At 35.8% G+C, this 25,230-nt stretch overlaps 1 protein-coding gene across 1 annotated transcript; it reads right to left on the minus strand.

Moving 5' to 3' along the window:
- Positions 1-315: 315 nt before the first annotated feature.
- Positions 316-24,471, minus strand: LOC150102345 (cystatin-POGU1-like). Its single transcript, XM_090398955.1, has 3 exons — positions 24,120-24,471; positions 3,912-4,022; positions 316-554 (listed from the first exon to the last, which is right to left on the minus strand). Exons 1-3 carry the CDS (start codon positions 24,321-24,323, stop codon positions 459-461), a joined length of 411 nt encoding a protein of 136 aa, XP_090255081.1. The 5' UTR covers positions 24,324-24,471; the 3' UTR covers positions 316-458.
- Between the last annotated feature and the right edge of the window lie 759 nt (positions 24,472-25,230).

Consider the following 25,230-nt stretch of genomic DNA (forward strand, 5'->3'; position numbering starts at 1 on the left):
AATGTTTAATGTTTTTGTTTTTTATAAATCACCTGAAGAAGGCTGTAAAAAGCCGAAACTAGTCGTGTGATACTATTAAACCTTTTTTCTTTTCTCTCGGTTTATACCATTCAATTCTTTTAATTAAATAAATATATAGATATATATATATATATATATATATATATATACACACGAGACAGAGAAATCAATTCAGCAATGCATTGCAGAGCACATCCGTCGGTGATATTGTATAAAAAGAAAGTGAGGCCTCAGCTTCGTCATCAAATATATACTCTTCAGCTGACCCACTAGACGCATTTCATGATAAGAGTATACACAATGGGATGTATTTTATTGAATAATATTGTTCAAAAGTTTTACATTCAATATATATATTTTCTGAAACACCAAAAACATAAATCTACAAACGAAATGGATTTTTGTTTCTTTTTTTTTAACATTCGCTGCTGTGTTTTCTAAGTTTTTTTCTTGCAGGAATGAGCAGTCATCTCCATTGAAGTTTTCCAGTCTTTTACCCATACAGTCACTTCACATATTTCTATGTTCTTGCCCTGTAATAAACAAACGGTTATTTCATAATATTACAGTGGCGAACAATTAATCAGAACATTTCCAATTTTAAAGAAAAATTTAATTTCGTAAGAAAATAAATACAAAAATTAATTTCCAATTTTACCTAATAATTTATATGTGCCTGTGTTCTATTAATTTCATTAATTCGCTTTACCAAAGCAGAATATTTTTCTCATTTTTCTTCTCGAAACCATACTTTTATGATGGATTGATTAAGTTATCCTTTGAACCACAAATTAATCTTCAAGTCTCTTTTTCACTATGACCCACAAATTTTCTATTGAGCTAATGTGTGGAGAATTACCGGTCCACTGAAACAATTGAATGTTCTGATTTTTGAGGAACTCTTTCACTTTTTTTGAAGTGTGGCATCGAACGAGATCCTTTTTGAAGATGAATTCTTTGTTTTTCGATCAGTGGGACAACTCTTTTCTCCGATAATACTTTTATGTACGGAGCACTTTTCATCATACCGTCGACATGCAGGAGTGAACGTGGACTGTCGTGTGTAAAACAGCCCAAGAACCTTTCAGGTGGGTGTTTAGGAGCTTGTTAAAGGTGGGCGCGAGAAGTCTTCTCAGCTGCTGATTTGCGAACATGGGATACTCGCTCTACTTGGACAAAGAACTGGCCCTCATCTGAGAAGATGTCCTTCTTCCATGTCTCAACAGTCCAATATTTGTGTACTAATGCAGACTGGAGCCTTTTTTTCTGCACAGCGTCGGCCAATAGTTGTTTCTTTTTTGGTCTGTGTACAGGCCTCCCTGCTTCAAACAATCTTTCACAGACCGTCATGTCCGAAACATCAATTCCACTAGCTGCCAAGCAGTGGCGGCCCGTACATAAGCGCTGAGACACTGCTCCATCCTCAAATAAAAAATAAAACATTTTTAATTTTGTTTGTATTTGTAAATAATAACAATTCTTACAACATTATATAAATGCAATACAACATGTTAAAGGTTACAGCTTATCTTCCGACAGTGATTGAATAGCTGGTAATTGGAATTGTTCGATTAACGCTTTATATTACGAAACAAATACACTGCGAGCTAAGGCAGTGTCGATATTATCACGTTCGACCAATTGCAGCCAGACTCGCGGATATTCGTTTGCGCTTGCTACGTTACACGTCATGCCGACACTGCTCGTTTGGGCAGTGTTAAAGCTCTTACCCTTAAGCAGTGCATCGTGTGCTTGCGCGCGTAATTTCTGTGAGAAACGAAACTTTTATTATTGGTGCGTGTTCGTGGTGAGGGTGAACTATTTTTTGTAAGTTTTATTTTATTTTATTAAAATAACATATAATTATTTATTTATTATAGATACAAGGCTGAATTATGATGAGTGTCACTGGTGAAAATATGACAGAATTATTCAAATTAAGAGGATATTGAATCCAACATTATTTCTTACCTCCAGCGTTTTACCAGGTGTTTGCATATGTTTGGACTCGCCGAACGTGTATAGTTTTCTATATTCGGCATGAAACCCTTAGATTTTCCATATTTGAGTTTCGTATTCGGCAAGTGGATCTACCAGGTCACTGATGAGGCCTCAAAATAAGGTCGAAACCTGTCTGGGTACTGTCCTTCTGCCATAAAGTATAACAACACACATCTCCTAGGAGGTGTGTTTTAGATTATGCGAAAATACTAAGGACAGTGATCGGAACGGCATATGAAAAAGTTATGCAAATAAAGGATAAAGAATGGGAAGGAAAGTAGATGCATGAGGAATATAAAACTCGAGCATTACTCTCATACTCCAAAAATGGAATATGAGAAGAAACTCTCACTGCTATCCCAGAAAATCACAAGGAATTCTTTCATTTTTCCAATTTTATGAATACTATAATATCTTCTTTAAAGTGTAGCCTATTATGACCAAAGAACATGATTTCTTATAAATCAATTTTTTAATTTTTTTTTTTTTTTTTTTGTTAATATTGGGAATATTTATAGCCATAAGTATTCGGGTGCTCTGGCTTATTTGTGTGTTTTTGTGAAAACACGAAACTCAAATTTCAGGAGCAAAAAACCTTAATTTTTGATAGGACTAGCTAATTCACTTGAAGCCGATAAGGGTCTTAAAATATGTCCCTCATGTAATAAACAAGATATTAACACAAATGTCTTAATCTAAAGAGATTCATCATTACTGACAACACATGGAATTGCCGTTAAAGTTAAGAACACAAAGACGCAGAGATGCATATTTCTGCAATTTTTGCAATGAATGAAACTCTTCAAATTTTTAATTTTTATCTTAATTACACTCTAACTAACACTTACGATGAGTTGTGCTGTATTCCTTCAGAGTGAAGAACTGAGATGAAAATGATGATTAGGATTTGAAAGAGTATGGTGTAAAGTGGAAGGTTAAATACAGAATATTTAGTCAGGTGTTGATATAATCACGTAATGAAGATGAAAGATGTGCATGAGATGTTTTGGAAGATTAGGTATTGTAGTGCAAAGCAGGTAATGTAGAGATGCGGAGACCTCATTCCAGAATAAGAAAGACTGAAATTCTTAAGGGATAATTAACTCAATAAAGATGTGGTTGAGAGAACATTATCATGTACAGTTTTAAATTTAGTTCCTAAATCAGAGGATAATATTGTGAAAAAAGATGTCAACTCCAAATCAATCGGAGAGAGAGAGAGAGAGAGAGTAATTGTGTAGTCCTAACTTATGCACGATCATTAAGAATAGTGTGACTACGCATATGAAAGTTTCTATAAGAAAGTAAGTAATGTAGAATTACAAGTCAAGTGATTATAATTGGTTTAGAAACCATACCATTGATAGCACACGAAGAAAAATACATCAGTCGCATTTGGTAGTTAGTTAACATATATGTGATAACATAATTAATACGGGGTTTCAAGGTGGGATTACGATGTTTATAAGCTAAGAGATATGTCAATGTTGAAAATAATTGAAGAAAAGGAACTAGCAGTGACTGATGGTAATTAAAAGAAAAGACTGAGGTATATACAGCAGACTGCCTGCAATGAGTTCCTTGACTTAATGGAGATCCAGGAATCATAACGGTGATATCTTGAAGCGAGAATAAAACTGCATTCAGATATGATATTTAACTTATTCAACATTAATTACTCAGTATTTCAAATCCTACTCAAATCGTATTGATCAATCAAATTCAAATCTTAGATGCATCATTTAAAAGAAAAAAATAATATTATTAACTTTACTCATGTATGTAAAATAATATATATTTTTCGTCAGATATGCAAATGATGAAGTGTAGCATCAAAATATATATTTAGAAATATAATAATATTATTAACTGGAAAGAAATATGCTTACTTTATCTTTCTTAATAGCACAGGTTTTTTCTTTAGTAACAGGGACATCATCTTTCTTACAAACTGTTTCGATAACTTCCATGGTTATGTAGTAATTCGTTCCAGCTACCTCCTGTAATAATATATATGTATTAAAAACACTGTATTTTTCAATGAAACATTGATAAAAAATAAATCATTTTTCTTATAATCCTTAGATATATATACTTATAAACTTTCTCGTCATTTACACCAATTACACTCTTCTTTGAACGTTCAATTTTCCCTCACAAGAGGCCGATTAAGAGTGGAAATCACTGAATAGCACATAACAACACCAACAACGAGAGCGTTTGGTGAGGGGAAAGGCAAACTGTAATTTTTTTCAGATTTTACAAAAACATTTCAAGTAGGATGAAAACGATATGTTGATATTTAAGGTAAAGCATATGGCTTTAGATGTTGAGTTAGTGAGTCGAAGATTGCCTACTGATATATATGAGACATTTGTATACAAGGGAGCAGTATGATAGGAGCATAAAGTTGCAAGTAGGAGTTCTCAATACTAGCACCTTATATACATGAGCACCTGTATACCAACGAATTTGCAATTGATGTACATTGGATTTCAGAGGGACATTCAGTTGTTAAAATGATATAAATTTGAGAAGAGTTATTAGTGATAGTGCAGAAATGAGAACTTATCAGAAGGATTTTCATAAGGACCCCCGAGACGGTTCTTTGACTCCATGGGGTAATAATAATGAGTGATTATGCATACAAATTTCTGCATTTGCTTATAAGGATTACTTGTAGATGGGTGAGGCAAGTTAATCCCACCTGCTTCGAAGCTTGAGTTATTTTTATGAAGAGAGTGGGATTTAGCCTTCACTATTTGTGTTGTTGCTACTATTTATGTATGGGATGTAGGCACTGGACGTTAGTGATTTGTGATGTGTATGTTAGTGTTAAGGGTGTCTTAACTTTGTTGGTATATTTTTTTCCAGAGTTAGTGTTTTAATGTTCTGTAGTTATCTGCGGGTTTTAAATTTCCTCTTAGGTTGTTGAGTTGCGTGGGTATCTGATATGATCTCAGAAAAAACCGTATGAGTTGTTGAAGCGTGTCGGGATGTAGAGAGTTGTTGTAGGTGATGTTATACGATATGTGTTTCTGTTGTTTCGATAGGTGATGGTGAAGTTATTCCTTCTTAATGTCATGTAGTTCTTCAGGTTTTCAATGCTCAGAATTCTGTGTATCGCTATGTGCTTGTCGGATATTGGTTGTTGCGTGTAAGGTGTCCAGATTACTGTTGACACAATTTTGCTGTGTAATGTTTCTAATTTGGTTAGGTGGGTGTTGGATGTATTTGCATAGACTGTTATTCGGTATCTGAGTAGGAATTCGCTGATACCGTGATATAGGAGTTTTTTTATGTTGAGTGGAATAATGTCTTTAACTTGGAAGAGTTTTGCTGCGATGATTCGGAGTTTGGTGTGTAGGTATTCTATATGTTTTGTCCATTTAAGGTGTGAATCTATTTAGAGACCGAGATATTTTGCGTGTGTTACAGGTTTGACTTCGGAACATTCGCAGGTATTTTTGTTATTAATGCATCGGTATGTGTGAAAATGCGTCGAAAGTGATGCGGGACGTATGATTCTTGGGTTGTGTATTATCAACATCTGTGTTTTGGTGCCGTTGATTAGAATTGCGTTTTGGTGTAAGTATGTTGTGATTTCGTTTAGGTCTTGTTGTGATTTGCAGAGAGCTGTATTAAGGTCTGTGTGGGTTGCTGCTAGTGCAATGTCACCTGCGTTTTGAAATATTTGATTTCTTATGGATATGTTGAATATAGTGGGTGATAATATGGCACTTTGAGGTACACCGTGTTCTACTTGTATACTCCGATTGTGACATGTACCTATTTATGTTACTTGTGTTCTGTTTTAGAGGTAGTTCTAGAACCATGTATGCAGTGTTCCTCTTACACCTATTAAGTATAGTTTGGTGAATAGTATGTCAGGTTCAAGTTTGACACACTTGACACATCTGAACATGTGTCAAATGCTTTGGTGAGGTCCAGCAGTATAAGGACGGCGTACTTGTTTTTGTTGAGAAGTTTGTTTATTGTGTCGGCGATGTCTTCTAATAAAGTAATGGTGCTTTTGTTTTCTGAAAGCCGTATTGGTTTTGTGAGATGATGTTGTACTTCTGTAAGTAGTTCTGTAGTCTGGTGGGTGTTATTTTTTCTGGAATTTTTGAGATGACTGGTAGTGTAGCTATTGGTCTGCAGCTCAGAGTGTGGTTTCTTTTGCCGTGTTTGTATATTGGTGTAATTACTGCAGTTTTTAGTTGCTGTGGAATAATGCCTGTGTCGAATACGAGTGTTCACGAGTTTCAAAAGTATTGGATTTATTTTTTCAATGTGTGTTATAAGGTCTGTGAGTCTTATTTTGTCGATTCCTGGAGTGGTCTTTAGTTTTAGTTGTAGGATTGCTTCTTTCAGTTCCTGTTTTGTTATCGGTGGAAAATACATTGTTTGTTGTTGACTTTGTGTCCGTAGTTTTTCGTTGATCGTTGGTAGTTTTTCTTTTTTTAGTTGTGTGATATTGTTTGCGAAAGCATGGTTGAATGAGTCTGCTAGTTCCTTTATTTTTTAATAATAATATTATTATTTTATTATTAGCTTTTTTTATTATGTCTCAGTATAAGTTACATACAATAATAATATTTATAGTATTTACAATAAGGATTATACAGAATTTTTTTTTTATGTCTCAGATCAATTGCATACATAGTTGCTGTAGTAATTATATGTATATAATATTTATAACGCATTACAAGTGTGTATAACAGATACTTGCAAGTTAGTAATTTTCTTCCTCGAAGCTTAGCTGAGCTTATCTGAGGAGGAAGATAATAGATGATAGAGGGTGATGGTTTCATGGTTGTGTTCCTATACTGGTCACAAGCCAGGTGTTGATTTTACTGTTTGTTGGTACATGCTTGGAAGACTTCGACTGCTATTACAGTTTAACTTTTTTTTTCTTTTTTTTTTGTGCAAATAGGGTTGGATTTAGACATGGTGTGTTTGTTTCTTTGTGTTCTTGTAGTGGTAGTTTTTTGAGAGGGGGTGTTGTCGTGGTTTGTGTGTGTGTATGTGTGGTGGGGGAGAGAGAAACAGGAATTGCTCTAATTTTCATTCTCGCTATAATATTTATATAGTGCCTGTTTCAGCTCTCTGTATGTTCCTAGGTTTCTGTTGTCGAACGGCAGTTTGTTTATCATGTCAGGTACGTAGAAGTTTCGGGTGGCTTAGCCGTAGTGATTGTTGTACTTATATGTTATGTAGTTTGTTGACTGTGATCTTGTTATTTGATATGTTGTTCTGGTTACTCTATATGTTGGGCTGTAGTAGTGTTTTAACATGACTGTGTAGTGGCGAAATTGTTTCACCTTTAATATTTTGTGTTTTGTATATGCTTCCTGCATAAGAGTGGGTTGTTCCCAGAAGATGATTATTATTATTATTATACATTTAACTGGACTCTTCAGTTTCATTAGCTCTTGCCCAAACTCTTCCATGTTACTTCTATTATTAGCATCGCAAGCACTCCCATCCATTTCTTGATTATTTTGTATCTATAAACTGTAAACTGTATCTCTTTAACTTTCATTGATTTAGGAGGGTTGCTGAAGATTCCAAAAACAGTTTTTCTTAAATTTACCATGATATAACATCAGTGTCTGATTGGTAGTGTGGACGAGTGGTCTAAGTCATTGGTTTTAGGCACCAGTCACACTGATGCGTGGGTTGGAATCCAGCCGTGTTCATGGATGTTTCTGGTTGCGGTGGGTAGTAAATGGCGTTGGTATAGATCAAAGATGGCGAACATGTGGCACACATGCCGGAGGTGCCATGTTCCATAATTTTGCTGGCACGTCAACGATTTACAGGGATATACTTTTATACGCTTATAGATTATTCAACCATTTTTTTTTAATTGTTACAATATGTACAATTTAAATTTTGTTTTACAGAGAGTAACTATGAAGACGTGCATATGATTGGTTTGGTATTAAGTAAGTGCTCCCACCGATGAGTCTTTGGACTCCCTGGAAGTGTCAGGTAATAATAAATAATTTGAGGAGAGGTCCTCTTGTAAGATGGAGGAAATTGAGACTTTTGTCTGCTCGATAGAGTGACCTACGACAGGAGCACGCACACGCCAAGGTGGCGATGAACCTATAGCATAAGGCGAGCCACCCAAGAGTAGTAAAGAGAGTCGAAAGAATAATGAAATAAATTGCCGTCATGGTTGGCAGAGTGGTTAGCGTATTCACTCTCAGTCCAAAAAGTTGTGGGTTCGAATCACTCCGTGGGCATGGATGTTTGTGATTGTCTGTGAAAATACTATGGTGGTGGTCAGCGGTAGATGGCGGTAGTGTAGATAATGAAGGTAGTGACGGTTGGTAGATTGGTGGAGACGGAGAGTTGTAGAGTAGGTGCCGTCCCTCGATGAGTCTATGCATTCCCTGGAAGAGTTAAGTAGTAATAATAATAATAATAATAATAGTTTTCTTCCAGGAGATTCCATGTGTGGTTTTCAATACATGGCCCACTAGACCAGACTGGCGATAGTCATCATTGCAGATGTAAGTTTTATGTTAATCTAAATGGATGGAGGCTGATATACCTGTCTGTGGATAGCATGCAGGGCCGTCGCCAGATTAGATCGTGCCCTAAGGCCAACAATTAAACATCGCCCGTAATGGATTATAAGAAAAAAATATAAGAAAATCTCCAACTGTTGTTTTGTTTTTATTACAAGAGAAATATTAATGCAAAACCATAACATATTAATATTAATTAAATGTTTGCTGTACAGGGATATCGCACAATAAAACTGTTAAAAGCTCTTCTAATTTTAAATTATAAGCTATGTCCACCTCTATCGTTATAGTTGCTAGACCAGCCAATATTTCTTGGTTCGTTGCTGTTTGCAAATAAAATAAATAAATAAATCAGCTAACGCTTGTTATATTTCCTTGTAGGGAGTAGGCGACGCCTTTATAGCCTATGTTGCTTTTTGAGGCTGAATGGGCAATTCACTCTCCACCGGTAGCCAATCAGAGATAGCTATGTCTATCACTAATTATAGCAGCCAGCGATGAAGATGCTGGCAAACAATTGCTGTCATCTCTTCGTACCTAAACCTAACAAGATATGTTACTGTCTGAATTGATGTGAGTACTTCGGTTGATTTTCTTCAGTTTACGGGAGGAAAAACTCGCTTGCCTGTGCCAGAGATCGACTAACTCGGGAACCGGTCAAAGAAAGGCTTAGAAAAAGTTCCTCCAGTAAGCAACTAGACTTGAACTTAAGTCTAATTTGGAGCGATCAAGTGCAGACAACGCAAGCGTCACTTCCACAGAGCTACACAGTCCTTTTGCAAATAATTTTTTATCAGTTTAAGCTTGAAAAAATTTCCTTTCGCACTTATTACATAGCGATGGCGCCTACTGCAATATGGCTGAACAAGCGCCCTTATAAAGCCACGCTTTGTCACACATCACACCTTCTTGACGGTATAATGCACGCAGGCATCCCCCCCCCACACTTGTTGAAATTGAAAGAACTAGAAAGGACTTCGTTTTCTTTTTAATATATATATCTTTCAATCAGTGTAAACGGATTTGTGATCAGGTATCTTAGAGCCTTTGACGGATAGTTAATAGCTCAAAAAATAAGATATGTTGGCTTATAAATAAGATATGGTGGCACTTGTATGCCAACATTTTACTCCAAAGTCTCGAAATCATCGATAACTAAACTACAGAGCGTATATAAGCTACTCACCAATTCCCAAATGTTTAGGATAAAAGAGTTTCACTTGCTCCCTTTAAGAATAAAAGCTGTTAGTGGATTTGTTATTATTATTATTTTTTAAATTTTATTTATAACGCTTTGATGACATCATTGCAAGATACATCACAAAGAATTAACATGCTTCAGTGCTCAGAAATTACTATGAGAAATGGAAGAGAAGAAAATAAAATAAAAAGAACAGAAAATGAGCGAATACGAAACTCAGTCCACAGCGAAAGTGCAGAAAGAATACATTTTTGAAAATTATGGAGACAACTACCGTGTTTCGATAAAAACTTTAGTTTAATATAAGTAAAATCTACATTCGACGTTTCGACATTTATCTCAAGGTCATCTTCTGAAGCATACAACTATACACAGAAAACAAGCTACACTACAATCAACTGGTTTGTTAAAGATACTGACCAACCGCTGCAACAATTGTTGGCCTGACCTCTGGTGAAAAAAAAAATATACATCAACGCTAGAGTACTATTACTAGTGTTATCTGTTGGTTGTAGAAATACATTGGGCGTAACAACAAGTATCTATCTATAGACATATATTAACATCATGATTATACTTGTACATTCCAGCCAGTTGGTATGGAATGGATTCTAATACTAGCTGAAGATTGGCTAGACTCCTGACTTATGCTGGATCTTGTATATTAGGTAGGCTGAATGTGTGCCATCCAGATCCTTGGAATTTTCATGCCATCTTTGTTGTTGATATTTGGGTGGTTTATCAGTATTTCGCAGGCTTCTTAAATCATACCAGGTTTTTGTGTGGTGTAAACAGCGGGCACTTTTCCATTTGATTTGGTGTAAGGTGTTGAGCGCGTGGTCTGTGAGGCCTGCTTCACCATAATGGTTATGGTTATATTTAATGTGTCTAATGCGTTCTTGCGTATAGGAAATGTCCGTCCTGTTTCACCAATGTACGATAAGTTACAGGTGCAGCGGATGCAATAGATTCCAGGATGTGCTAATGGGAGGAGAGGATCCTTAGAGGAGTTGAATATGGTTTTAAGATTAATGGGTGGTTTAAAGGTGGCATTGAGGTTATAATGTTGTAGGATTCTGTTGATTTTTTCTGATAACCCTTTAATGTATGGGATGGCTATGGTTCTACTGTAATCTAGATTCGTTTTTGTTGTTGTTTTATGGAGTATTTTATTAATAGCATTTTTGTTAAAGCCAATATTTATGAATATATCGCTGATGATTTTTAGTTCTTGTTTCAGGGCTTGCTGGTTAGAGCAAATTGCTGTAGCTTTGTTTCTAAGGGTGTTAATGACTCCATATTTTTGTGATGGGTGGTGGTTTGAATTAGCATGTATGTATTGATCATTGTGGGTGTGTCGCTGTTCGGTAGAACCGTGAAGTATAGACTGCCTGAAGGAAGATGTGTGACTAGTGTGCCTAGGAACGGAAGCTAATTTTGATATTCGATTTCGATGGTGAATTGTATCCTTTCGTGTTGTTTGTTCAGGTGGCTAAGGAATGTGTGTAGCGATCTGGCTGTACTGGCGACAAACGCTAAACACACTTGTTAGTTTCAAAAATTTTCAAAAATACATTCGGATCACCGTGTAAGCTTAAAAGAAAGGAAGCAGAAAGAATAAATGACAGTATCAAATTTTGCCTTTTAAACACAGTTGAACTTGATTATAATGATACCAGAGGACCGACAAAGGTTATCGTTATAAACATTACTTGCTTATATTGTTTATATATCAGTGATGAGTTAAATCTACCTTCTGTTTTTTTTTTTGTTACTTCTCTATAACTTGTTAACTATAGACAAAAAGAAATTAAGTCTCAGAGAGAGAAAAAATAAAATAATATAATTACACATCTAGATATTATTTGTATAATTATGCTTATTTAAACTATAATCCACTTAATACTAAACACAGTTTCTTTGTTTATAATTAAAAACAGTAGAGGTATATTTGAGAGCAGATTAGGTCTAATGCTTCAAGTGTTTTAATGAATTTTAAAGATTATGTAGTGTGTTAAAAATATGTGAAACTCTGGTTAAGTAGTGTAGCTGCTAGATTAACTCCCAGAGACGCGATTATAGTTTTTGAATTATATACAAGAACAGCAAGTTAACAACACAGGTAAGTGGACTGTAATTGGGCGATTCGATAGGCCTAACCGCCGTTGGAATCGCCATTGTTGATTAATTACTAAGAGCAACTGAATCGTAGGCATACCGCCCTTCTCTTTTTCGTAGGGTTTTTTTGTAGCCCTTAGATAAATCCAGGAACTCCCGATTAGTATGGAAGGCCTCAGGAAACAGATTAAGACTCTATACAAGGTGGAATCATTAGAAATTTTTAAACTTATCATGAAAACGTTTGAGACTGATTGGCCGGGTTATTTAAACTTGTACGCTCAAACAAATGATCCAGAAGTAGACGATGAAGAATCCCAAGGGGAATTCATAACTGTTCCACCATCTAAAAACCCCCGTCAGAATAACTCACAAGAAGAGCACTCAAACAAACGGAGACGAACAGCAGACGATCTTATGGAAGATGATTCACCCACACAGAACGCGCTGAAAAAGTCGGAGAAGGTCTCCACAGTTTTTCTATGGGACAAGGAGAAATGAATTTCTGTAATATCAGCCATTAAGGAGCAAACCATCACATACTCCTGGGCATAAATCTCAGAAGAGGGAGTCAAAATCAAGCCACCCACCGTCACTCACTACAGGCAGATGACAAGGCTACTGGACACCAAAAATCTTCCTTATCATACATTCGCTTTACAGAGTGAAAAGACACTAAAAGTGGTAATACTTGGAGTCACAGAAGGAATCATTCTAGAAGAAATCTCAGTTGATCTAAGCAACCAGAGACTGACACCCCAATCAAAGTAAGCAGGATGCTCAGGTCTGTTAAGAGGCCAATGCCTTTAGTACTCTTGGAGATTGATAACACCCAGAAGAAAATATACCAGCTGACTGCTGTCTGCGGCCTCAGAATTAATACGGAACCTGTAAGAAAGAGAGTATCAGCATGACAGTTCCACAGATGTCTACGGTTTTGGCACACCCAAAACGTATGCCGGGACAACTTTAGGTGCTTAAATTGTGGGGAAGGCCACCAGATCATCATATGCACCAAGCCAAGATCTATGCTAGCTAACTGTGCAAACTGCGGAGGTCCTCACCCCGCCAACTATAAAGGATGCTTAGCACACCCAAATAACCACGGGTCACCTAAAACCGCTAATCCATTACCCAGTAGTGACAACCTGGGCAACTGTGCAGATCGCCATCTAGTTCAAATAACCTCCACCTTGACAGCTCAGAAAGGAAATCAACCTGAATCCAGGATCAAAACATATATGACTCTGCACGATCCAAGAATACTTCCTCCAACGAATTTACAAGATCCAAACCTTACATCAGTTCTGATTGCTTCACTAGCTACCATGCTTCAGGAATTCAGCAAAACAATTCCTACACCATTCTCCACGAAGAAATTTCTTCAAGATGCCCATTCCATTCTGACAGCCCTCAATCATGAAAAATAGAAAATATAAGCCTAACTCCCTTACCATAACTGCATGGAATGCAAATGGATTGAACAAGAAATTCCTTCAACTACAAGAGATCACTCACAGATACACTCCTGATATAATTCTAGTAAATGAAACACATCTCAGGCCAGCTAATAACCCTATATTACGGAATTAAGCAATGTACGAAACAAACAGACTCACTGCAGCGGAGGAGGCACTGCCATATTCATTAAAAACTGCATAAGCCACAATGTACTGACCAATCCACAAACCAAGACCCTAGAGATAACAGGCTTTGAAGTTCATACAAACAATGCTGGCAGTATTAAAATCTATGCAGTATACAAACCGCACAGCATTCCATTAGTGGTATATGACTTGGAGTTTATTCTCGGCTCCACAGACTCCATTGCTGTAGATTTCAATGCCAAGCATACAGCTTGGTATAGCTCCACAGTCAATGACAAATACCGCACCCTAAACCATTACTCAACGCAAAATTCTATTGTTATAGCCGGATCCACTGAGTCCACTCATCACAGTCCAGGTGGAAGCTCACACGTACTGGATATCGAAAACCTCAGAAACATCAGACACCAACACCAAATGGAAATGCTAAACGAATTATCATCTGATCACAACATCATTCTGCTCAATTGGTTCTCCCCTACACACTCGTTTATATCATGGGAAAAGCTCTCCAAAGCTCTCTCTCAGACCACATTGGCCCTGCACCCATTATCCATAACAAAGAGGAGATAGATATAGCTCTCAATAACCACACTTACCAAATTAAACAAATCACCAACTTCAGTCACACAAATCACAATTTCTTATTCCAGTAGTCGGATCCCTGAGGAAATTGTGGACCTGATGAGACTGAAAAACAGATCTAGAAAGAGGTACCCTAATAACACAAAAGCCCCACAAGATGAAACTACTCTGAATAATTTAAATAGCAAGTCCGGGATGTTCTACAAACACATTGAAATCAAGATTGGGAAACCTAAGTGAATAAACTAAACCCAGAGAATAACCAGATCTGGAAATTCTTGAGAATCCTCCACACTAAAAGGTAACTCATACCATCAATTCAGACAAAGAACACTGACCAAGAAAAAGCAGAAGATTTGGTTGACAATTTGGAAACCCCTCATACAAGAAATTTAAACATCAATCTGATCTACAAGATTCACCACAGAGTCAAGGAGGTCATTATAGATCAAAAGGAAAAGGCAGAATCCATCATAACCACCTCTCCAGCAGACGTTATAAACCCTATAATCCGCTCAAATAACAACAACGCTCCAGGCCCAGACGGAATCACAAACAGAACAATCAAATTACTCCCCAATATTATCAATGCTATCCTCAGATTCAAATATTTTCTCTTAGTATGAAAAACGGCTGACATCACACCAATCAAAAAGATTGGAAAAAAAACATCAACTTTCCAAAAGCTACAGAGCTATCAGCCTACTGTCCAGCCTAGGTAAGGTTGCAGAAAAAATCATCCTTACAAGGCTTCAATCAGCAACAGATAAACTAGGTATTATCCCTAATGAGCAGTTCGGATTCAGAAAAAAACCGTAGCACCACACATCAGATACACCTACTGGATGAATTTATCACCACAGGTTTCAAATGGAACCTCCACACTGCTGCTGTCTTTATAGACGCTTCGATAAGGTGTTTTCTTTCGATAAGGTTGCTTTTGACAAGGTTTGGAACCAGGGTCTTCTGTACACACTCATCAAATTTAGCATGCCAACTAATCTAATAAAAAAATCATAGATAGTTAAAGACAGATTCATGCAAGTAAAAATAAATGAAACCGTATCAACCAGGCGCAAGATCCTGGCAGATGTGCCGCAAGTTTCTCTTCTCGCTCCCCTGCTGTTTTCTATCTACATAGCTGATATTCCACAAAATCCAAGTTCACCAATCACAGCATTATATGCTGATGATACCGCTATAGTAGCAAGATCTCCCATTCCCAAACTAGCTATCAAAAGACTGCAATACAGTATTCACACATTGGAAAAAATGACTGATGTACAGGAGCATCCGAACAAACCCACTGAAGAGTTGAGTCATCCTGTTCACCAAAAAGAAGTTTCAGATCGAGGAACACATACACTTGCTAGTTGTCAAGATCCCATGCCAGAGCGGTCAAATACCTCGGCGTTATGCTTGACAAAAAACTTCATTTTTTTTTTCATTTGTAAGATAAAATAAAATTTTATCGTACAGAGAAAATTGTATAACAATTAATTACGAACAAAATAAAACAAAGCAGTTAAATAGCATTTAAATTTTACATTTTACGAATAAGACTGGATTTTTTAATACAAATATTCTAAAAACCAATAATTTATACAATTATTTTGAACAGAGCTTCTTCATTTCTTTGGAAAAATAAATACTCTTTGATTAGAGTTTTCTATTTTTTTGGGTTAGTTTCATTTCTTATTGTTAAAGTGTGTTGAATTCTTTTGGCGCTAAAAAGTATAATGTTTATATATTGGTTCTTTATTTTTGCTTTTGGAACTAAATATTTTAGGCCCTTATGTCTACTAATTCTAGAGGTACAGAAATGATTTTTCTAGAGGGTACAGAATGGTTATTCTAGAGGTACAGAATGGATTTAGAAAAGGACGATCATGTATAGACCCAGCCTTTTGCCTAAAATTAATAGTAGAGAAAAGAAAAGAATATAATTTGGAAAAACATATTGCATTTATTGACTTTGAAAAAGCATTTCACAAAGTTAAAAGAAACATATTATTCAACATATTAAAAGATAGACAAATACCAAATAATATCCTAAAAGCTATCACAAGTATATATGAAAATAATCAAATACAAATAAGATTAAATCACTAGCTATCATATAGGAGGGAGATAAACCAAGGGGTCCGAAAGGGATGTCCCCTCTCAGCAACTATTTTTATATCTACTTAAATGAAATAATAATAAAATGGAGTAAACATTTACATCAAGGAATTAAACTTTCACCTAGAATTAACGTAAACACTCTCCTCTTTGCAGACGACCAAACAATAATTATAAATTCTGAATATAACTTACAGAAAGCTATTTTAAATCTATATGAGATATCCAAATGGTATGATAATATCAAGAGAGAAATCAAAAACTATGGTCTTTAAAGGACAAGATCCAGCAAGAACTAAAATGGTAATAGATAACAAGATCTTAGAACAGGTGAATTCATTTAACTACCCAGGATGTATGATTACATATGAAAATGAAAAGATATAAACGTAAAAATTGCAAAATATTTAAAAATAACAGGTGTAATTAACTCTATATTTAAACCAAACCTAGTTCAAAATCAAACCAGGCTAAAAGTATACAATAATTTAGCCTTACCGGTCTTCATGTATGGAAGCGAAATCTGGACAATAAAACAAAAAGACAAACAAAGATTAACAACAGCAGAAATGAAGTTTATGAGAAAAACTGCAAAGTATACCCTATTTGATCACAAAAGAAACGAAGATATTATGAAAGAATTAAACCAAGAACTAGTAATAGAAAAAATTAAAAAATATAAACATAAATGGATGGAACACTTTCAAAGAATGAAAACCGAAAGATTTCCAAAACAAGCCTTAAAGTGCAAGCCATTAGGAAAAAGAAAACCAGGACGTCATCTTAAACGATTCAACGATGACATCTAAGGCCGGAACAGGCTACAAGGCCTACATTCTTGATACGTATGATGATGATGATGTCTACTAAGGAAAGTATCTTGTTTGATATTTACGTATTCGTTGTCTTTTTTATGAATAATAGTACCCTGTAGACGTATAACTATCTAAGGAATTGTATGTTTAGTATGGTGTGTTTATTACACATTGCAGTATCCTTATATCTGAATAAATAATTAAGATTTTAATTACTTTATTCAGAGTCGAGCCAAACGTTTCAGAGTAGTGCGATAAATTCCTCCCCAACTTAGTATACCATATTGTAGTGTGCATTGCATCCAGGCAGAATACAATATTTTTAGCATATTTAAATTTAAGAATCTGTTTAGGTAGTAAAGTCTGTTTAACATAATCCTTACTTTATTTACGACATCGGTAATATGCGGTTTCCAGCTTAAATTACTATCAATTTTTAATTCCAAGTAAATTTTTACACTGACTTTTTTTATTTGATCGCAGTTGTAATTTGAATTTGTCCTGTAATTTCAATCATGCAAAATCAATTGTGCAGTGAAGTTCATTTTGCCAGTTGTATTTCTCAAGTTAAAATTTACATATTTAGTTTTTGAGACATTCAGACTGAGTTTGTTTGACTGGAACCAATTTGTTACTTTCAAGAGATGAGCATTCACGATGGTTTTCATTTGCTCGGCTGTGTCTGTAGAGAAAATTAGTACTGTATCATCTGCAAAAGTATTTATTTTACTGTTTAGTTTAAGACTGCAGAGGTCATTGATATAAATATTAAATAAAATTGGTCCCAAGACAGATCCTTGTGGTACACCGCAGTCTACTGTTTTGGAGCTGCTATAGCTGTTGTTTATTTTTACAATTTTTGATCTGGCATTCAAGTAATTTTTGAACCAGTTTAAAGCAGTACCTCGTATTCCTATGACTTCTAATTCTTTTTTAATTAAAATTTCAAGCGATACAGAGTGAAAAGCTTTGTGTATATCTAAAAATACTGCTAATGTTAGTTTATGTTCGTCAAGGGAGTTATAAACTGTGTTTGTGAAGTTCAGTAAAGAATGTTCTTTGTTAAACATTTGCCTGAATCGAAATTGTTTCTTTTTGTCCAAAAATTTCACGAGTCTAATTTTTACCAATTTCTCTAATATTTTCGAAACGACCTGTAGAATGGAGATCGGTCTGCAATTTTTCAAGTGATTTTTGTTTCCCTTTTTGCAAATAGCTACAACAACGGCTTTCTTGAAATCTGATGGAAACGTGCCTGTCATCAGTGATAAGTTAAAAATGTACATTAGGGGTTCTATGATGTACAGTAGGCATTCTTTCACAATGTTTGTGTTAATAACATCGTATCGTGAAGTTTTGATTGTTTTTAAACTAGAAATAACATTTTTAATTTCGTTTTCACAAGTGGGGAAAAGATATATGGAGTTTTCAAGTCTCTTTGGAGTGCAAATCCGAGGGGTGGGTTTAGCATATTTCAGAATGCTTTCACTGACTGTAGCAAAACTGTTATTTAATTCTTCAGCTAATCCTCAGTCTCCATTTTCTCTATTCCTATCGATATCTTTAAGTATGAGGAGGTTTTGTTTGTGTGTATCTTTGCCGATTAATTTATTCACAAACTTCCATTGATTTCTGGGGTTTCCTTGGTATTTTAGGAATTCATTTCTGTGTTGCTCGTTTTTACTTTCTTTTAATTTATGATATATCAGATTCCTATAGTACTTGAAACTGTGTTCATAGCATTGATTGTGCGGGTTTTTTAAACTTTGTATACATTTTATGTTCTAAGTTTTAGTTAGTGTGTGATTTCCTGTGTAATCCAGGGCTTTGTTTCTTTCATTTTGTCTATTATTTTAACTTTAATGGAGTCTTTAATTCAGTCGAACTTCTTAAGTAATTCATGTCGTTTTTTTTTAATTCTTTTATTAATCCCATTAAATCCGTTATACATATATTGGCTGCGTCACTAATCTCTGGAATGTACGAGTCATCACCCCTGGAAGAAGTTGCCGGTCCTTGTTGTTCGCCGAATTTGCAAGAAGCGCATTTCCAATTATGTTTCCTGTCTTTGGAGAGCTTTTTAAATTGGCTTTCATTGAGACCATCACAATGAAAATGATAACGAGTTTTGCACTTATCTGTACATTTCATAGTAGATGTAACATCAACACATGTGTCTTCACAAACTTTGCAGCGGATCCCCATTATGTTAGAGTTTAGTCCTTAAGGTTAAGCCTATTTGTTCGAGGTACTCACCTTGTATACTAGTATACAGGGTGGGATAGTATACTCACCTTGTATACTAGCCCAATGGCGAACGTTGAACAACATTAGATTGGATAGGCAATTTTTCAAACCTACTTGCAGAGGTTAAATTTCTTAGAGTTGAGCATTACAGTTCCACATAAATGACTTAATTTATCCTAGGAATGTCTTTACAGTTGTTATAATATTAGCGTTGTAACAGCAAATTGTAACAGCTGTTACAATTAGCGTTGGACACATCTTGGCTGTTGACCTTGAAGGATTAATAGGTAACCTCAAGGTGAGAATGGGGTTGATGCAACACGTGGCTTGAATTTTTTGAAGAACTAGTTTACAGGAACCACTGAATCCATTTCGATAATTTATACACTCTAATTTTTTACGTTACTGAGACAATTCATTAAAGCACATTTTAAAGATGATTATATCAATACAATTACTTACATTTAAGTATAACACCGGAGCAAATTTATCAAAAAAACGTTCACTCTGTACCCTCACAGCGCTTTGTTTAACTTATGTTTAACTTTGTTTAGTTTTTTTTAACTTATTCACGTAATTCCCATCACATAGTTTATGTTAAACCAAAAATTTCACTAAACTAGTCGAGCAAACATTAAAAATAGTTTTTTATTCCGTTCTGATTCATTAATTGTAATACTGGCAAAAACATTTCCTAGTAGGCAGCTTGATTCAGCAATCATATAAAACACACAAGCTCGACAACATCCAAATCAATCGCTCAGCTCTATCCCATGATCAACAGAAGAAGTAAACTCGATACCAGGAACAAACTACTCATATACCAGATGGCCATACGTCCAGTCAACACTTTAGCATCTCCTGCATGGAGCCACACCCCGAATACAAATATTCAAAAGTTGCAGAGAATAGAGAACAAATGCCTGAGAATGATTTATGGATGCCCGATGGTCCATTAGAAACTCCCAGATCTACAGAGAAGTCAAGAGAAGTACAAAGAAGAAGGCAAACCTTTTTCGTATGGAAGCTATTTTCACCATAAATCATCCAAGACCGCCTTCTGATAACATTTCTCATTCTGAGAGATCAGCTATTAAAAGTTTCAGATCTCCCTGCAGACAAAGGGAATGCTACTGCCATCTTAAATAGATTGGATTACCATAACAAAATTTTGGAACTTCTAAACACTGACACTTACTCTGAACTAAATAGTGATCCTACAAAAGAAATGCACAATAGAACCAACAATTTACTGAAACCATCTCAGGGTTACCAAGCAACATCCATCTTTCCCTTAGGTCGATTCATCCTCTAATCCCTAGATTATATGGACTCCCTAAGATCCATAAATTAAACTCTCCACTAAGACCTATCCTTGAGGGTAGAAACTCCCCTACTTACAAGCTTTCAAAATACCTCGCATCCTTTTTAAAAAACCTTTGTGGTACTTCCTTTTCTCATGTAAAAAATTCAGTTGATTTTGTCTCCAAAATAAAAGACATCAAACTCAACACATCAGATTTAATTGCAAGTTACCGATATTGTTTACCTCTTCACGAATGTACCTACTCAAGAAGGTCTAAACCTTCTCCAGAAGAAACTATCCAAGAAATTGTTATACTTATTTTCTCATTTTTGTGAACTCAGGATACTTCAAATACGATAACAAGATTTATAAACAAAACTCAGGTTTAGCTATGGGCAGGCTGCTCTCACCGATTCTTGGTGACATATTTCTTAAGGATTTTGAAGAAAAAGCAATTAAATCCTCGACTCTTAATCCTAAAGTATGGTATCGTTATATTGATGATGTATTTCTCATCTGGGAACACGATGTCAACAACATCAACTTTTTTTCCGGAACACCTCAACAAGTTTCATCAGAAATTTCATCAGAATGATGAAATTCTGATGAAACTCAACAAGTGCTAGATACTCGAATTCTGAGCCAATTCGAGTATCTAGCACTACGTACCTCTTTCCATCACTCGTAAATATGGACCCGAGGTATTTAAACTTCTCCACCTACCTCAGTGGGACTCCACTCTCACTTAGAGTTCACTGAGATGGTTGTCTTGAGACCACAAAATGTTTCATTTTTGGTCACACTGATCTTTATACTGGCTTCTGCATAAACAGCTACAAACCTAACCAAGGTCCGCTGGAGGTCAGCTGTGGAAGAATTAAGCAGAACTAGGTCACCTGCAAAAAGCAGACGTCCATCCAATTCTGACACATACACTGCCTCGTCTGCGCCTATCAATCCAGTCCATAAATATTATGAAAAGGAGGGGTGACAGAACACATCCTTGGCGGAGATCAACGGAGACTGTGAAAGATTCAGACTTTGTGCTGTTTACCCTGACACAAACCTCTGGGCATTCATACAGGCACTTAATGGCAGCTAATAGTTGGCCATTCACTCCATACTCCGATACTAATTGCCAAAGCTAATCCCGAGGAATCCAGTTATATGCCTTTTCCAAGTCTATAAAACATGTGTAGATATTCTCAGCGCATTCCCAAGATTTAACAAAGACTTGCCTTAAAGTGAAGATTTCGTCAGTTCTGCTTCTACCAAAACGGGGACACATTGAAATTTTCGAACAGAGCGTAAAGAAATGACGTAAGACCGGCCTGGCTGGATAAGTGGTTACTGTATCTACTCTCCAGTCAAAACACTGCGGGTTCAAATCCCGCCGTGGGCATGGACTTTTGTGATTTTCTGTGGAAATACTAGTGTTGGTGGGTGATAGATGGCGTTGGTCTAGATGATTACAACGACTGTAATTGGTGGATCGAACGGTGGAGATGGAGGGTTATAGAATAATTACCCTCCTCCAATGAGGAAGGGTAATTACTCTACATCTACTGTATTTTGGACTCCCTGGAGTATCACATAATAATAATAATAAATATCAACAGGATAAAAGGCTGTGCTAAGCGAATTGTGTTTGAAGGAAGCTGTTTTCGTGAAAGAATAAAGTTGCAAGCTTGGATGCCTTGTAGTGTCTCAAAGATATCTAGATGATATCACGCGGGGAGGAATTAAGTGAAAGCTTGAAGACCGGAGAATTACTGATATTGCCAGACAGTTTGGAATCTCACATAGTATTCTATCCAGGCTCATGGTAGCATTTCAAACCAATGTAGCGTGTTCCAGACGTCTGCTAAGAGGCCGTTCTCGCTCTAATACAGAGCTTTTTCTATAACAGCAAAACGTAATCAACGCATCACGGGAGGTTATCTTGCAAGCTGGCTCCATTAAACCACATGTACGCGAATATTTCGACAAACTGTTGCAAGACATCTGCAAAAAGTTGGTCTATTCATCGAAGGTCTGTAGTGTGTGTGTGTGTGTGTGTGTTCATTTATCCACAGCTCCTTGTAGACCATGTTTCTGTGGGGTAGTATTCATAAAAATTGGACGAGTCACCGATTGGTTAATGTACTCTTTACAGACAAGGTCGTTTTAGACTTTCATCCGAATTCTCAGACGGAACTTGATCTGGCGTAAAAGCGGTACTGCTCATGATCGCAAGAAAGTTCTTGAAAGGAATAGATACAGCGGCGTTGGGGTTATGGTGTGCTCAGACATTATATTTAATAGACGCACCTAGCTACAAGTGATGGGAAACCGAGTATTACTGGCTAACGATATTGTGATGAAGTTCGTCAAAGTCGAGTTCGACTGTTCCATGATGCTGTCTGTCATTTTTAATAATGACAATGCCACGCCACACACACAATGTACACATTGTGTACATTGTGTGTGTGGCGATTCATCTCCACTAGAGCGTTTGGTACGCATTGCCGCTCGAAATACTCGAATCACAAAAACAAGGCATTAACCTTTCTCTGAAGGAGGAGGAGTGGTCCTAGTTTCCTGAAGAACTGCTGAATCACGTGGTCCTAAGAATGGTACGAACTTGAAAGAACTGCATCGCAGTTTGTGGTGATCGTATTCCATGCTGAAACGTCTCCTTGCATAGTTTTCTTTAAGCAATGTACATTAGTTCCGTAACTACGTACTTAAGAAATTATTGTTAAGCACGTAAATTATTGTAAATTATTGCAATTTCATTTGTACAAAATTTATGAAACATTTTTGGGTAACATAATTTATTAGTAAGTTGAGAATAAATTAAGATCCACATTTCGCTGCAGACGTGAACTTTTTTTTCAGGTAAAAATGTAGTGGATTGTTTGATTTTTGACACTGCAATATATGTATATATATATATAATGCAATCCATATATATATATATATATACATATATATATATATATATATATATATATATATATATATATATATATATATATATATATATATATATATATATATATATATATATATATATATATATATATACATATATATATATATGCAATATATATTGATAAGCAAATGATAAGGTTTGGTGTAAAATAAATAATATAAAAATAGAAGCAGAAAATAAATTACAATAAAAATGTAACAAAGCGAGACAATGAAACAGTTGTCCAAATGCGCAGAAGTTTCCAAATGAATTGCATTTTTTGAGAAGAACAATAGAAAAATACTAAACGAAATCAGAAAAGAACTTCGGATTGTCTGAGAATGAATTCATTTCTGCAACAATTTAAGAAAAACTACTCAACAAACATGGATGAGACTTTGCCTAGAAAGAGAACGTTGGTCCGAGAAATAGGATGGGGGATATGTATTGAAATGAGATAGACAGAAAGGCAGACAGAGAGAGAGAGAGATACAGAGAGAGAGAGAGATACAGAGAGAGAGAGAGAGAGAGAGACGTTAGCAGCTAAAATAGACTGATACTTTCGATAAATTACATTCTAACAATAAATGATGTCGTACCTGAGATTCTGCCATCAAAATCTCTCCCAGTTTCATCCAATTTGGTGATTTTGATTGTTTATTCAGTTCTAGCACAGCAAATTCAGCTACTTCTCGTACTGTGTCGTCAATTGGTATGGGTTTCCGTTTGCCTTCCCCTAAAGGTTTGTCTGGGTGTGCATAAAAACGGAGAGGTAAAAGACTCAACAATACTATAAAAAGCATGCTGAATTCGTGAATGTTAACCAGAAACAATAACCACACTTATTGCGAAGAGCTTACTGATCTCGAATCTAGTAACTTAACCAGAATTAAACCATTAAACTCGCTTCATGTAAACTAAGAGACTGGATGCAGTGACTTATTCAGTATTAAATGAATCACTGCAGTATTTATATATAATATATAAGCTAACGCCCTTTATTTCCTTATAAGGAGTAGGCGAGGCGGTTTTAGTCCACCTTACTTTTTATTGGACACTGAATGGCGAGTTCAATCTCCTCTGGTATCCAGCCAAAGATAAATGGCCCAGTGTTAGCAGTCATTTAAGCGGCAAGAAAAGAAGAGACCGTTAACTAGTGCCGCCATCTCGTGGACTCTAATTCTAACACAATATTTTTAATGTCTGAAAAATAGTTTGGGTTCAACGGTCGATTTTTTTGAGTTTACGGGACGAAAACCCCGAAAAAATCCCGGGATAAAAAGCCACTTGCCACTGTCAGAGATCCACTAATTCGGGAACTGGTCGAAAACAGACTTTGAAAGTATTCCTTTACTCGGTGACTAGAATCGTACTGTCTCCGAAAGTAATGTAGGACTTAAACGAGCCCAACTATTCAGTATAAGGGAATAAAAAGTGTTAGACCACTTATGTAATCAGTCACCATTGACAAGCATCTTAATAGTAACAACTTTAATCAATGAAACGTTGTTACTTATTCTTATATGCTATGCACATTTATACATGTATATTCTGTGCGTGTTTTACATCAAAGTAAGTAGGTTATTATGCATCTACATTGTAATATTGTATATACATAGGCTGACCATATTTCCTTGAGACGAAAACAGGATAACTCGGAAGGAAAAACGGAACGAACGGTTACTTATTATTTTATGTTCTGAAAACGTA

Source organism: Typopeltis vanoorti, chromosome 10 (genome assembly GCF_054136105.1).
Source record: "Typopeltis vanoorti isolate ZY-2024b chromosome 10, IOZ_Tvanoo_1.0, whole genome shotgun sequence".
Taxonomy (NCBI): Eukaryota; Metazoa; Arthropoda; class Arachnida; order Uropygi; family Thelyphonidae; genus Typopeltis; species Typopeltis vanoorti.

Excerpts from the sequence above, each read along its gene's own strand:
- LOC150102345 (XM_090398955.1), bottom strand. The coding sequence starts at position 24,323 with ATGCTTTTTATAGTATTGTTGAGTCTTTTACCTCTCCGTTTTTATGCA. Across the intron at positions 4,023-24,119 it reads TTTTGATGGCAGAATCTCAG|GAGGTAGCTGGAACGAATTA; the intron begins GTACGACATCAT and ends ATATTATTACAG. Across the intron at positions 555-3,911 it reads GTGCTATTAAGAAAGATAAA|GGCAAGAACATAGAAATATG; the intron begins GTAAGCATATTT and ends TGTTTATTACAG.